Source organism: Diadema antillarum, unplaced genomic scaffold (genome assembly GCF_040938485.1).
Source record: "Diadema antillarum isolate AM-2024a unplaced genomic scaffold, OU_Dant_1.0 seq00002557_RagTag, whole genome shotgun sequence".
Lineage (NCBI taxonomy): Eukaryota > Metazoa > Echinodermata > Echinoidea > Diadematoida > Diadematidae > Diadema > Diadema antillarum.
The window spans coordinates 1-16,659 of NW_027273157.1; the positions used below are offsets into that span (position 1 = coordinate 1).

General features: G+C 38.3%; 1 protein-coding gene across 1 annotated transcript in view; it reads right to left on the reverse strand.

Moving 5' to 3' along the window:
* Positions 1–458: 458 nt before the first annotated feature.
* The window catches only part of LOC139714945 (uncharacterized), a 41,128-nt gene continuing 24,927 nt past the window's right edge, over positions 459–16,659 (reverse strand). Inside the window, exons 4-9 of the mRNA XM_071626593.1 lie at positions 16,355–16,560; positions 13,714–13,828; positions 9,799–9,885; positions 8,422–8,499; positions 1,281–1,420; positions 459–727 (exon numbers count right to left, since the gene is read on the reverse strand). Coding sequence (XP_071482694.1) covers positions 614–727; positions 1,281–1,420; positions 8,422–8,499; positions 9,799–9,885; positions 13,714–13,828; positions 16,355–16,560 — 740 coding nt within the window. The 3' untranslated portion in view covers positions 459–613. The remainder of the gene's footprint in view (positions 728–1,280; positions 1,421–8,421; positions 8,500–9,798; positions 9,886–13,713; positions 13,829–16,354; positions 16,561–16,659) is intronic.

Genomic DNA, 16,659 nt, shown 5'->3' on the forward strand with positions numbered 1-16,659 from the left:
TATAGCAGATGTGTGTTGGAACAAATCATAATAAAATGCAACCTGCATTAACCCTAAAAGGGCTGGGGGTATTCACCCCCTCAACATTTCGCACAATAATTCTGCAACGTGAGGAAGTGTCATAAGGCTTCTTCACTTTTTTTAAAGTCTCACGCAACTTTTGAGACCAAATTTGCAACATCTGCGTGCACCGTTACAAAACCACACCCATTTTTGTAACTGGATGCAACCCAAAATGTGCAGTTTTGTAATTTTGTGTATATTTCCTGTAGAAACAGTTCTCTGTTATAAAACTCATACAGACTATTTTCACTTTAAATCACTTTGACTGATTAATTTTTAACCTAATAAAAGGTGGGTCCAAACTTTAAATAGATCGCTTTGCTTTATTTTGTCTTATTCCAAAACCGATTTTCATTAAATAAACTTTGAATTCCTCTTAGAATGGTATGCTCTGTATTATTTCATTAGTGGTTTCTTCGTATCTCGCAAAAAGTTAATAGCCCAATCCTCGTCTCTACCAATACTACTTGTATATCATCCCTTTAACAAACTTAGAGCAATTCTGACACATATGCAATGTTTATCATTCATGTTCATGCTTATACAAAACTTAAAATCTTTGTGTTCTGAGAGGGGAAGTGATCAGGACACTTACCTGATCAGCTGATGATCTGCTGTATTCTTTGACAGCTCTAATGTGATCAACACGTGGGTTTTCTCCTTGCTGCAAAGTAAGGTAAGAAAGTTACAAACAGAGAAAGAGGTGCACTCATTCAGCACACACATCTTGCTTCCCAGAGCTGGATGCTGTCTGCATACCAAAATGGGTACATTTTCCCTACAGTGTATACTGACAGCCTGACAAACATATCAATATAGAAATAAGTACAAACAAAATGGTAAAAGAAACATTTTCATATTTCTTTACAGTAATGACGTACACATTGTTTCATCTATTGCGAAACGCAGAAACACTTTCCACATCTAATCAATTGATCATAAAACTGTCTCGTGTGTGCATATTATGATATATTTGGACAAGACAATTTTCATTCATTTATTTATTCACTTATTCATTTCTTTATTCATTTTTCCATTTTTCAAGATTTTATGACTGTGTCCATATACTGTAAATTGTAGAAAATATGCACATGAAATGGTATTATGATTAAAATTAAGAATTTTGTAATTATTCAATAATTTGAATAAATTATGGGTATTGATCAAGTTCCTATAAAAATTATTAGAAAATAGGTTCAATAAGTCTACTTTCTCACCTTTTCTGTTCCTGGAACCATCTCATAGGGGCTGAGCCTACGCTGAACTTCCCGCATGTATCTCTCCTTCTCTGGACACATGTCTGGACATGTCCCTATCATTGTCTTAGCTGTGGCTAGGTCACTCTGCTTGGTCAGTCCTATGAAGCACAAAGCAAAAACTTTTGAATCCAGTTTGTTTACAGTCTTTCCAGTGCTATCCATCTGAAGCTTTGGTTTTCTTCTACTTTGTGTACAAATGTACTGGCATGTAGGTAACTACTGTGATATTTTTGTTGTTGTTATTTTGTTGATGCAGTTGAGTATTAGCAGTGTATTACTATGCACGAGTTGGCTGTGCTGCTGACTGAGCATGTTGCTGGTTGCATGCATAAAGCAGTGATGTACAAGCTTTTGAGCTATATTTGTGTAGTAGGGGAGAAACTCTGCATCTAGAGTTCACATCACAGAGACATATTTGCTTGGAGTGTTGTGTGAATTTATAACAGCATGTACATAAGGCCCCCCCCCCCCCAAAAAAAAAAAAAATTGTTTGTTTGCCCTTAATTGTCAAAACCCAAGAGGGTCAGTAGGTCGTTTTTTTTTTTTTTAATTATTATTTTTTTTATACCCTTTTTACCCATGTAATTTTGTAACTTTGGCAGGGCATCTTGTAATACACTCATCCTTCTGGCAATACTTCGAGTTCTAGTTCAACTTTGTACAGGATGTGGTGCAAAAAAACTTCAAGGGATTCATTCAAATTTACGTCTTGCCAGGGCCCGTTACGCGAGGCAGAAACACTCACTAACAAACACTGATAACGTTCATCTTTGTTAAATCTTGCAAACAGCTCCAAAAAAGTACCTTCCAGTGAGATGCTGGCAACTGAACTCCAAACAGTTTTGGTACCATGACAGCTGGTAACGGATGCTGCAAAAGTAGCCATCTTGGCAGTTGCGCTGCGCTGCGCTGCGGCCGGCCGGTATGGTAGCTAACTGCGACCAGCAGCCCCATACGCATAGCGTAATGGGGCTGCGGACTGTAGCATTCAGGATCATGACAGGGTAGTATCGCGGATATATATCAACTTAAAATCGAAAAACTTCTTCAATTTGAAGACTTACCAGTGAAGTTAAAGTATTGATAACAGGGTTTGTGCAATGTTTGGTTCTGCCAATAGTCCCTTTCTGTTCGAATTGATGACTTCATGTGACTCGGTCGAGAGGAACCTAGGAGAGCTACACTGAATTGACGGCCAGCGCATGCCCACACAGACATCTTATCCAGTCGATGGATTTGAAATTTGTGCGCATGTGATGTGTGCACATGCGCTCACCGTCAATTCAGTGTAGCTCTCCCAGGTTCCTCTCGACCGAGTCACATTAAGTCATCAATTCGAACAGAAAAAGGACTATTGGCAGAACCAAACGTTGCACGAACCCTGTTGTCAATACTTCAACTTCACTGGTAAGTCTTCAAATTGAAGAAATTTTTCGATTTTAAGTTGATATTTGTCCGCGATTCTACCCTGTCATGATCCTGAATGCTACAGTCCACAGCCCCACACGGAGCACGCGAACGATTTGCGAAGGACGCGAATGGCAAAATCCAGCATTCGTATTTTAGTCTGCAAAAGATCGCCAAACGAACGTGAGGGTTCGGAAGCGTCGTCAATTGTTCGCGAATGTCGTTTTTACTTCGGCGAGAATTTCAAAAAAGTTTGAAATTTTTTGCGAACCTTTTCCGCACACTTGGTTGTGATTTGCTCGTGAATTGTTCTCGAAAGTGTCTTTAAAGCCTCGTCCTATGCGCAAGACACGCGCGATGTTCGCAAAATGTTTGTGAAACCCCAAACAGACTCCGAAACTTTGGAGAATGTCTCGCGTATGTTACGCGAAATCTGTGAAGTTTTTCCGATCATTTTACGACGTAATCGCAAACTGTTCACATACCTTTTGAGACATTCTCGCGAACGTTTAGCGCACGTTTGGTGGATGTATGACCTATACGTTTTCTACAAATAAAAATCGTAGCATACATCTAAACATCAAGCAATTATCAACAATTACAGTAACAAAAGAAATTAAAGACTAGCAAAGAGAAAGAAATGTTTGATATACAAAAAAAAATCGCAGAATACGCTTAATATTAATCTAAAGTATGCAAAATATCATTTGAACTATAGAGATTATGTGTTGGAGGAACTGCAAAAAAACAATCAAATGCTTTACTAGTGGAGATAGATCCTAGGAAAAAAATGTAGGCAAGCACACGATAGAAAAATGAGAGAAACAGAAAGGAGAAATAGAGGAAAGAAAAAAAAATCAACTCAAGACAGCTTCCACCTCTCCTTAGGTACATTTTTATCCCATGATTATTGAAATTTTTTCGTTGTTCGCATTTCCGTCGCGTGTTCTTCGTGTATGTAACATGCTGTACTGTAGCAATGATACACACGACATTCGCACATACGTCGTGGAAACTTCGCACAAATTGCGCAAGAATTGTTTTCGGCTTCATTGTCGGAACGCATTCGGAGGAAAACTTTTCCGAATGTTGGATTTTGTCATTCGCGTCCTTCGCAAATCGTTCGCGTGCTCCGTGAAATCCCACCCTAAGCTATGCGTATGGGGCTGCTGGTCGCAGTTAGTACGGTAGCTAGCTAGCTAGCGCACTACCTATGCACGTGAGCCAAAAAGGTAGATAGCATGCAATGCATGCTATAAAACATAGCCTGCGGCCCTGCTTAGCCCGAACACGATTACGACGGGTCGATGAGATGAAAAAACATTTTTAGACTTTTTTTTTCATTTTTTCTTCAGCTTAAAATGGATAATTTCGGGCTTAAAACCGTTCACAAATTTGCAGAAGATGAAATTTGTGGAAAAAAAATAAACTTGAAAGAGCAAAAAATAAAAAATAAATAAAAAACCCGACCCGAAATTTCCGTGATTTTCGGTCGGTCGCGAAGGGCAAACAAACCATTTTTTTTTTGCCTAAGGATTCGGCATTTAGTGCACTTTGTGGAGAATCAAAACATTCAAAATAGATTGCATCTTTTAATGTGAGTACATGTCAAATCTAGTTGCACAAGTGCTGTGTGCAAAAGGAGGTCCTACTGGCTGTACCTGTAGTCTACAGGGTGTGCACATGATTGAGTGGAACTTTGTTTCCACTTGGCTTTCAACCATAGGATTTATCATTACTTTTGAGGTGGTAGACTAGTTGGAGTATTTTGTTGCTGTACTGCTTTGACTGGTTGACTTATGGTCAAGATTTAATTTTTTCATCCAGACCCTGCCGTTGAAAAATAAAGAACTTCTTAAAGAAGAATACAGCAACCAGATATTAGATGGAGACAATCGTGCTGTATCCTTCTCCAAGAAGTTCTTGAGGGATCACAAAAATCTTGTCACCATGAGAAGGATATCCCAACATTGATACTTGATCTTGAACATTTTGAGATACATATGTTGATCCCAGTGGTCTTCAGTGACCACAACCCTCTGACATTTTTCAAGGAAATGTGATACAAAAACTAGAGACTAACACATTGGACATATCCTTTGGTAAGAATATGACATGGGCTCCATTTCATACAGAGTTTATACAATAGAAACTCTTGCTGGAATGGCAATTGTCATAGTAATGACAAGAATCGAGCTTCCTGATTGGCTGTTGCTATTTGAAGTTGCCAATCACCATGACTTATTATTGATTTATTCAAAATAAAAAACACAGGGCGAGGCAGGTTTCCGGTACTGTCTGTTTAAAAACAGTACAATACATAAAAAAACCCCGAATGTTCATTCGGGATGGGAGGGTTGCTTGCCACCGTGACAGACAGAAGCGTAGTTATGCTAGCATGTATGCAACAGAAAACATCAAAGCCCATACAGCGTGTGCGTGTGTGTAGTGCGATCGCGAATGCTGCCATTTTATTTTGTGTTGTATTGACGAAAGTAGGTCGATAGATCTAGAACAACCTCAACCTCTGCAAAACTCTGCATGATAATGATACATAATACTATCAATTGATATGGATGATCAGACAAAGAGGATTTCTGCAGTGGGACTGAAGGTGAAGGTCGTGTATGCATTGTTTCAAGTCTTGTGTGTTAGGAGATGTGAGAGTGTGGTGGATTAATTTTTTTTTGACAGCTACGGCGCAGATGGGCTTCATAAAGAATAGATCACGAGTCCACATGTCAAAATTCTAGACCTAGTACTAATGTTAGTTTTAGATCTAGTCGTAGGGCCTACTCATTGTACTCGCCATTACATTATGTGCGCTATTATAGAACTAAACTCTTTACTTTTTGTATACTTAACAATTAGTATCTATTGACAAACTAACTCTACGTAGGCCTACACACATCAGAAATCACTGTGATGTTTTCCTCGCATATTCTTTGGCATAATATGCATTGCGATTTGCGATTGGATGCTGTTCACACGCTCAGTTGCTTGCCCTTGCTGGCTTGATGGGCGGGCGGGCTGAGGCGCTGGGGCGCACAAGGTGGGATTGAGACTGCTCTAGCTGTTTACGTGCACCAGTTTAAATAAACTTTAAATAAACTTTATAGTTTATTGAAAAACATAGCCAATTACAAGTCGATAGGAGATATCAGTGATTTCACGATCAATGATAACTCTCGCTTGATATAAGGGGGCCCAGGTCCTTGGTATTGATGTATCAGCAGTACTCACATTAGTTTTGAGATTTCAAAGTGCTTTTATTTAAGCAGTGCACACATTTTTATGGCAGGAAGTGTTTTGCGTGACCCTCCATGGAACTATCAAATATATGCATAAGATGTATAAAGTGTAAATAGGTGATCTTTATGGGGAACATGATGGGAACCTATAACATCAAGGATATGAAATGCATTGACAGTTTTGTGCTTAAATATAACTTTGTCAAATACATCCATCCCAGTATAGCTTCATGTACAAGCTGCTTCAAGGGATTACTACATCAAGGTATCAAGGTATCCATGTACTTGTCCTTCCCATCTACCACACACTTAGCCTCTCCTTCAGAGTTATTATACATTATACACCTCATGTGCACTTGGTCAGTTAGTCATTTCAGTCATGTACTTCCTTTCCTAATTTGATATTACTTTACACCATTTGTGACCCACTACAAGAAAAGGATCCGAAAGTCGGGGAAGGACAATTTTCTGAGAATGGCATGATGTTATTCCCTTACTCTTCTACTTTAATTTCATACATAGCACAACTCATAAAAGTACTTGGTTGTGGAGATATCGATGATTTTATTAGCCCATGTCAAGTAGTTGAGGAAATCAGAGATTTGACAAAAATGCCTTCAAAGTTTTCCTTCCGACGCTATCATGATCAAGGGATCGAGACAGTTTTCACCGCTTGACAATAGAAGGCATGCTCCTAGCGACCTCCGCGATGTTCATTGAAGCTTAGCACCAGCGGTCTACGCACGACCAATCAGTAATCAGGATGCCACGCACTGACCAATAAGATCACTCCCTCGTTGCTAAGGGCGGAGTCTAGCTGCGGCGCTAAATCCAAATCTTCGGACACGTTTCTGTTACGTTGAAAGTCGGAAAATCATGGCCGAGAAAAATGCTGATTTCCTGCTTTTCCTTTGATCATTTAGCTTTGAAATTTCGGCAGATGATAGACAAAACATTAGACTACGAAATTCTGTCAAAAAGAGAAATACGATTGTTTAGACCAATTTTGATGATGCGACTTTAAACTCGATTTTCCCATCAGCGACTTTAGGATCCTTTTGTTGAAGAGGGTCACATTTGTTTAGAAGCGTCAGAAAACAAGCTTTGTTCATTGGGCATACTGTTTTGTATGCATAATTGTAATCAGCCCATTGCAAACTTTCATCTGACTTTTCAATGTTGCAATTGGGCAGGACATATTGTAATTACCTGGTTGTGTGAATTGAGTTTTGTTACCTCCGCCAAGGGAGGAGGTTATGTTTTCGTTACCGTTGGTTTGTGTGTGTGTTCGTTAGTTAGTTTGTCTGTGTGCAAAATAACTCAAAAAGTAGTTAACAGATTGGGACGAAACTTGCAGGAAAGGTTGAGAATGACACAAGTAACAAACTATTAACTTTTGGTAGTGATCCGAGAATTTTTGGGGAATTTATGAAGGATTTTTGATATTTTGGCAGGTAGGGTCAATGAACTTGGGAGTTCAGGCTGCGCGTATTTGAGGTTTGCCTGCGCGCACTAAAGTGCGTGCTCTAGTTTCTGCTGGGGCGAGGCGCGTCGTGCAGCTGAGGGTTTATGACGTAACAAAGGCTTCTATATTGGGAAATCAGGCAACTTTCAGCACACAATGCTATAAGTACGTATGGGTGGAAATCACTGATATCTCTATGGAAGAACAAGATCAGTGGTGAAAATGATTTGCATGCTTGGCGGAGGTCTGCGCTCTCAGAGTGCTTTTCTAGTTTTGTTTTGTTTTTCTTTTACAAAACAGACAAAATTGCTCGAGACTGAATGGATTTGCCTGTTGTATTCAATACTAATAGTAAGTGGAAACTCGATATAACGAGATGGTCGGGACCGAGTCATTTTCCTCGTTATAGCCGATATCTCGTTATATCAGTAGGCATAAAAGAAGGCATAACATAAAGACATTAATTTGCACATGTGGGACTACCCATCATATTTCAATCAATACTGATAACTTGATATTGTGTGTGAGGGAATAACTCACCTTTATGGGTAAGAAGATGTTTTTCGCCAAAAATATCCAATATCAAGAATGTGTTTCTTATTGTAGATGTTTGAATTTGTAAATTTATATAGCTTGCGATTGTATCAAGATCGTCTGTGGATTGGTATGTGGTTATCGTATGAGTGTGTGTTGCGTGGAAAGCTTGAATATGGTCTGCACAATGCTGTGTGTGTATGTGACACATTCTGTATGTACATTATGACTGCGTGTGTGTGAAGATGGGGAATTCCCTACGTAGGAGGCCAATCACAGCATCAGATTGCCTCACACCTGCTAAACGTCATGATGATGTCGTATATCTAAATTTCTACAATGACAAGAATTTGATCAACTCATAAGGCATTTGAGTCTTGAGTGATCAGACATCCCAGAATCTGGGAAATTCAAGCCGGGGGTAGAAGGAGATAAAACGTACCTTTCCGAAGCTGCTTGTCTCTTTCTTCAAGAGCCTCATATCTTTCTGCAGCAGAGTGAAATGTCTTTACGCTTCTGCCTGTGAAAGATACACAGATGAACTAAGACCCCTTTCTCTAACATACCTTTCATAATCACAAAATTGGAGGTCAATGATATCAATTCCATGGGGGAAAAAAAATCATCAATATGCCAATAAGGCCTGCAAATAACTTCAGAATGTGCAATCAAATCTTACATGTATTTGACTGGAATTCAATAACATGAAACAGTCTTGATTTGACTTTCATGTTATCATGTACATCAAAATAAATGACAATTTCCTTACACTTATCTTGGTTTGATAGAATACTTACAGGAACTCTCTTTAGACATTTCACACTTGCCCTGGGTTATATATAGAGTCTACAACATTGCTTTTGTTACTTTATGGCAATGACTTAAATGTGATGTGATAAACAAATTTTCATAGGTTTACCCTATCCCATTCTTTTTAATCCTGTGGAACACTGCAAAATAGTTTCTCATTTGGAAACTACAGCAAACTTTACTAGGATGCCTCCACCATCTCACACAACCACTATATTCTACCAAATACTGCATATAGTTCCATATTACATGCCCAGGAAGTCCATTAGTCTTGACCTTTGATAAACTATATAATTCCCTTCTTTTTCTATCATTTTTATCAATAACATTCAGACCCAAGCCTCTGTTTTTGTGCATGTTTTGTTTTAGTTTTAGTTTTATTGAATTTATGGCTGGAAATTATGTTCACAGCCAAAGACCAACAACCTTTGACCCTGTAATCCCATCATTTCATGCAAACAGTTGCCTACTTATTCTTCCTACCAAGTTACATGTATATGACAACTGGATAGCCCTGGCTGGAGAATGACAGTTGTAGAACCTAAAAGTTAGAACTTAAAAGTCAGTGACCTTTGTCCCAAGGGATTCAACCCAAAATATGATGAGCACATTTTACTTTAATGTTGAATAACACCATTTATTATAACTTAACTTTGTAAAATTGCGAAGTCAAGATCTCGGGCAAACAGATGGATGGCCAAACCCAAAGCAGAATACCTTTTGCAACCTTCACAGGGTGCTGAAGGCAAAGGTATTACTTTACACTATGAAATATTCAGTATCAAATTATATGATTCAGTAATCAGATTTAAGAATAACTAAGCAACTGTTTAAATTGCAGCTTATCTATGGAATGTCTTTGCAGCCTGTTGATTCATGTCAGGTGCTCCAATCTTTTAACTTGATAGTTGCAGGGATAAACTTGTAATCTGACGGGCTCTCACAGATTTTATATTGAACAGATACGCCTACAATGTAAGTAAGAACATGTTATTTCTAATCTTCTTACCTGTAGAATTTGGAGCTGGAGAATGCTCCCTCTTCTGCTCTCCAGCAGGAACAACTTTTTGTTGAGCAGGATGTGGAACATTTTCATCTGTTGAGAGAAAGCAAAACAACATTATTTTTCTTAATACCATCTAGAAGTATCACTGAAGATGACAGAATACTTGTGTCTGACATTTCTATACTGGTACACTGCCAAGAATATTATTGAGTACATTTACAACTTACATATATACTAAAAGTAACAGTTCAAGGTTGCTACACAGACAATCCCTAGAGGAAAGGGAACTTTCCAATATTAGTTACATGTAAGTGAATGACCTTCATTAATCAGGATTCAGAAGGCATTGAAAGCATTGCTTGCTTTTTATGTACCAATGATTTGAATAGTGTCTAATGTTTAACCCTAACTAGGCCGGGCTATTTAGGTAGTTGATACAGCTGGGGGGGGCTCCCAGGCCCCCCTCCAGATTTCTGCCGTAGACTGCGCGATCGCGACAAAAATTGGCACACACATTGCCTATGATGTAATCTAAAATAACTTGAAGTTAGTTTTTCAAAAAATTATCATTTATGCTAAATTATGCTAATTTATACATGATGCATAAAATCAGACTATTTGGTATAAATCACAAAATAAAGCTCAAAACAGGCACATTTTTTGTGTAAATATTCTTTTCAGTGTCCTTAGCAAATGTAATAAAAAAAATTGTGGTATCAGAAAAAATTCTTAAGTATTTTATTGTTTTTTTAAATTTCTTATGTATTTCTTTGTTTTTTCGAGTTTATGTTTTCCATTGTTTTTTCGACGAAATTTGTCCGCGACATCGCTCCGAACAAGAAAATGTTATTCATTGATTTTAATCAATAAAACACCAAAATAATCATGCTTTTATGAAATTTGCCTGTAAGTACAGTTTGCATTGAAATTGTACACGAATTCACGTTTTTGAGCAATATTTGGTCTGACATGCGTATTACATATTTATGTGTAACTTTGGAACCGCGCGCCTGGGCGTCGCAAATTTGGTGTCAAAAGATGCTGGAGACTCGAAAGAAAAAAGTCATGAAACGTTGCGGCGATAGCTTTTTGCACTTGCGTCGGGGGGGGGGGGGGGCCAATCAAAACAGATATAATAACAGAAATGTGCCACATTTCAAATACAAGCAAAAGTAATTCGTGATGCAAGGTTCATTGCCAATTTTAATCCTAAAAGGGTGGGTGGGGGGGGGGGGATTGTTGCATTTCACGCAATAATTTGGCAATGCAAGAAGGTCTTGTCATGAGGCTTCCTCCCTTTTTATTTCAAGTCTTGTGCAACTTTTGAGACCAAATCTGCAACATCCGAGCATACTGTTACAAAGCTTGAAAAACAAGGAAATACATAAGAAATTCCAAAATAATAAAATACTTAAGAACTGAAATGACTTTTGGAAGGTTTTTTTTGGTGCACAATTGTTGAATATGCTAAAAAAGGACATGCACACCAAAAATTGGACTCTCAATGCTTTTTAGTGTTAATCAGGCTAAAATAAGATCTTGGGCTTAATTTGCATAAATAATTAATTAAAATGAGACATTGACAATTTAAAAAAATCTTAAGACACCATCTTGTAGAATGTGATGAGGATGTCACGCATGTGTGTGTGTGTGTGTGGGGGGGGGGGGGAATCCACCTCCCGCAGATTTAGCGTAGCCAAAAAAACAAGAGACCCGCGGGTCTAGCACTCACCTGAGTATCGCAAGTTCACCTTTCACACAGTCACTAATCTAAATTATTCACAGCTCTACCAAAATTTGACCAGGCATTCTCAAGTAGAAGATGAAAATGTACAATAAGGGCCCAAATTTTTTAAGATTCCTTAATTTGGGGGGATTGGGGCCCCCTGGGGCCCTCTGGGTGGGCATGGTGCTCATTTTGATAAATTGAGATCCTGACCCCCTAGGGATGCTACCCGCCAAGTTTGACGAAAATTCATCAAGAGGTTTTCAGGAAGAAGATGAAAATCAACCAACCAACCACCCCCCCCCCCCCCCCCAAGAGGGGCACCCCTGGATCTGCTATGAACAAACTTGAAACTACAGTGCTCACTCATAGTATTATCTTAGCTCTATAACTTCTGATTCTAGAGAAGATTTTAAAAGATTCCTTCATTTTGGGGGGTTTGGGCCTGCCTGGGGGCCCCCTGGGTGGGGCATGGTGCCCATTTTAACAAATTGAGATCCTAACCCCCTAGGGATGCTACCTGCCAAGTTTGGTGAAAATGGGTCATGGGGGTTCTCAAGAAGAAGATAAAAATGTACAATTTAGGCCCCATTAGGACCCCTCCCTACTCCCCTCCCCTGGGTCCCAAGGGGGGCACCCCTGATTCTGCCATGAACAAACTTGAAACTACAGTCATCAATGTACAAACTCATAGTATTAACTTAGCTCGATCACTTCTGGTTCTAGAGAAGAAGATTTTTACAGATTCCTTAATTTTGGGGGTTTGGGCCCCCCTGGGGCCCCCTGGGTGGGGCATGGTGCCCATTTTAAGAAATTCAGTTCCTAACCCCCTAGGGATGCTACCTGCCAAGTTTGATGAAAATCGGTCTTGGGGTTTTCAAGAAGAAGATGAAATTGTAAAAAGTTTAAGCACAACGCACGACGCACGACGGACGACGTACGACAGCCGCTGGACGAAGGGCGATCGCAATAGCTCATTTGAGCCTTTGGTTCAGGTGAGCTAACAAGCCAGCCTCATTAGAGTTACGGATGCAATGCACTCTTACAATGGCATCATATCGCTTCTCTTGGAGTACACATCTTTATATTACGATACATGTGTGCCAAATGTCTTTTGTATAGCTTCAAAACAGAATGGACAGTGCCTGCTTTTCTAGGGCATAATGTGAAATACACTTTAACCCCAAAATGCTTGGTTAACATTTAGAGGGATTGTATAGTATTATTTGAGGTGAGGATTCAGATTTTAACTTTTTGCGAGATACTCAGAAACCACTTTACGTAATGTTATAGAGCATCCAACTCTTTAGAGGAATTCAAAGTTTATTTGATGACAACTGGTTTTGAAATGGCTTAGAGTATTTCCAAAATCAAAATAAAACAGAGCGATCCTAATAAAAGGTGGGTCCCACCTTTTATTAGGATTGCTTTGTGTTGGAAAGCTAAGCCATTTCAAAACCATTTTTTTTTTCATATAAACTCTATTAAACCATTCCATGTTACATAACCTACCACATTTTTAAAGGTCTACAAATTTGCCAAGATTTTGTGATATGTCAATATACATTTACCAGGGTGCTACATAAGCACTTGCCCGATTGCCCGGGGCAAGTGAAAATCAAATTCAAGCAAGTATTTTTGAAGAATGATAACAAATGCTTGCCCGAATTGGGCAAGCAAAAATTTTTGAAGCCACCCTTTTTCCACTTATTTCCCCCAACAAACACACAAAGTCAACCATACAGAAGCCCAAAGATAATGGTTGTTTAATGATGCAACACGCATAATATCTCATTTCAGCAACTTTCCATCTCTTACGTTAAGAAGCTCCAATGCAATGCAACAGCAACACTTGATCGGACCAAGTCTGTTACCCCATTGTGTTTAAACGTGGGAATCAATGTGTGTTGTTTAAATTCAAATTATTTTGTTTTATCAAGCCCTTGACTTACACATGATTTTCTATATCATTTCCCTTTATTTTGGACTTTCTTTTTGGGCAAGTAAAATTGATATTCGGGCAAGTGTTTCACGACAAATTTGAAAATCTGCTTGCCCAACTGGGCAAGTGGTAAAATAAAGTGATGTGGCACCCTGCATTTACTAATACGAATTGCAATAATTGGTATTACTGTTACCAATAGTGACCATTGTGCATATAAACATCACAAAATCTTTAGAATACGGATGACCTTTTGCACTTGTTCTAGAGTCAGTCCTCTTCTCCTTTTGACCCCAAAATATAGTCACTGGAGATGTGCCTGGTTTCAGTTCCTTCACTTCCTTCTTTGCCCTGGCAGCAGAATCCTGAAAAAACAAAAATAATCCAAGTATGGAGACAGAGTTAAGTTTCAATTTCTGACAAAAAAACCCCCCCAAAACAAAACTTCACTAATGTCTTCTACTAGCATTTCTGCTTTCACTGAATTGACATGGATGGATGTTTGGGGTTCATTCCCCTCTAGGTTTCCTTGAAGAAATAAGCAACAACGATAATGTGCCTTGCTTACATGGACAACTTTATTCAACACCATCCTCACACGGAATACATTCCTTTATACAGGACCAAGCTCTTGGCATTGATTATGATGATCTACAAAAATACACCAATTACCATGCCCATGCCAGTGGTTATGTCTGGCAATAGCTCTGCAAGTGCTGTGGACCTCTGCTTCCTCTCACATTGTCCTTCCTTCCTTCTCTCCCTAACTGCCCCTTCCCATAGTCTCTTGTTATTTCTCCTGTCTATGTCTTTATTCCTTCAAGAGTCTGTCTGTCTGTCTGCATGTGAACTTCTGTTTATTCACTTTGTTTTTTCTGCTTTAATAACCCATTGAGGACATAGTGAGGACATAGTCAGGCATGTGTCTATGGGAAATGTGTGTTGTAGCAAAATCAGTCCTTCCTCAATGGGTTAAAGTTCAATTTATTGAGGGCCTACATATCTACACACTTATCTTGTAAGTGGGCCTTTCTTTTTCAATAATACAATCATTTTGAAGAAATAGTTCCCTATAATGCATGTTTTTATATTTTTGTATTACATTGTTGTTGTTTTTTATGTCTCCACCATCAAGGCGTTTCCTGAGGCATAAAGGTTTCGGGTTGTCCGTCCATCCATCTGTCTGTCCGTCTGTAATCTATTTTGTGGACAGCATTAAAACTATATCACTGTTTGAGGTACTGTATCAACATGAAAATTTTGGATATTCATGTATGCACAAAGCTGTGTCTATCAACATGTGAGCACTCATGCTCAAGATCAAAGGTCAAATTCTAAATAATCACTATTTTGCCTCATATCTCTGGAATGCATGAAGTTATTTTCATGAAACATTGTGGACGTAGCTATTATACCAGGTAAAAATTCTCCAGAGAAAGTTTCAGGCGATAGGGTCAAAGGTAAGACATCAAATGAAAATGATAAATTTCACATTTTTTGTTTTCATACCTCATACATTTACATGTATTTCCTGGCAATGATTCTCTTGGGAACTTCTAGGTCATGAGGTCATGAAGTCAAAGGTCAGACTAAACAGCTGAAATTATACTTATTACTGGACAAATTATAGATTTTCTCTATACAGCTCAATGTACCTTAGAAATAACTCAATACCCTCAATCAAACATGGTATATACAGGTATTACTGCACAATGATTTTGTAGGGAAATATTTGGGTCATGGGGTCAAAGGTCAAGAGAAAATGCTTACATTTCACTACCAGTATTTGTCAATATTTTGAAATGGCTCAAAATATTGTCATGAAACTTAGTGTATTGCCAGAAAGTGATTATTCTGCCACTAATGTGAAAGCAAAACACTGTCTCACATTGGCAAAATGTTATGTACACCTATTGGAAGAATACTGCACTATAGTGGAGGCATGCCAGTCACTGTAGCAACATTTCTAGTTTTAATAGCATGTAACCCAAAAGTCTAAAAACTCGCTTGTTTCAGTAATGATTACTTTGTAGAGTGCATTTATATGTATATTAAGGAAAATGCACTATATAAATGTATTGTATTATTATCATTATCATTATCATCGTTATTGTTAGTATTATTATCATTATTATTAGTAGTAGTAGTAGAAGTACTACTACTACTACTACTACAATTACAAAAATGTGATATTGGAAATACAATTTGATCTTTAAACTTGAATTAAATTGAAAACTGCTGCTGCCAGGAACCACAGAGCACTGATGATCTGTAGTCTCATCTACTGATTCACAACAGCTATTATGATCTTCACCTTAACTATATCCACTGTGATATCCAGCATATTGACAAAAATTGTGTGTGTTTTTTTTCCTACCTTGTCCGCAACCTTGTATCAACACTGGATATGTTTAGCTTTGAACAGTAATGGTTGGAAATGAAATTCTTTTTTCTTTTTCTTTTTTTTTTTGGGGGGGGGGCAAAGGTACTATTACTTTGACTTTTCACCATCATCTCATGTGAATAATTGTCTCCTTATTTCTACCCTTTCTGCAAAATCATATTCCTTCTTTACATTCACAGATGAAGTTACACATGAAAATGTCATTTTAGCCAAAGATAAATGTTCATCAACTTTTCAAAGGAACATGGAAAATAGAAAATAGAATACACTTTCATTAAAAAAAAGAAAATAAGCTGAATCTTTTTTTCTTAAATTACAATCTGTATGACAGACATGGAACAGACACACAAGCAGACAACCCAAAATATTTCCTCTGGCAGCCCTCTTTGAGGACAGACTAATATCATGCTCTGTTAAGGTTAATTAAGCAACATGCTACCTACACACTGGTTTTCCTTACATGCGCGTAACTCTACAATTTACTCACATGGTTCTGGAAATAAATAGTCGCCATGGTCTTTATGGGGCTGACAGTGACCTTCCTCACATCACCAAATTTCTTGAAGAACCTCGCTAAGAAGATCCTATTATTGAGTTCCTCTGGTACTCCTTTGCAGACAATGGTGTTCAGCGACTTGACTTCCTTTGAGCTGGCAAAGGTACTTAGAGCACTTTGGATTTTTGAACTTGTATCTGATGGGCAATTCCGTATGGGAAGGGCAAAAACAGCAAAATTCAAAGTTAAGTAAATGCTCAGAAATTTAAGTTTCCCGTACAGACGGATTGTTGTAT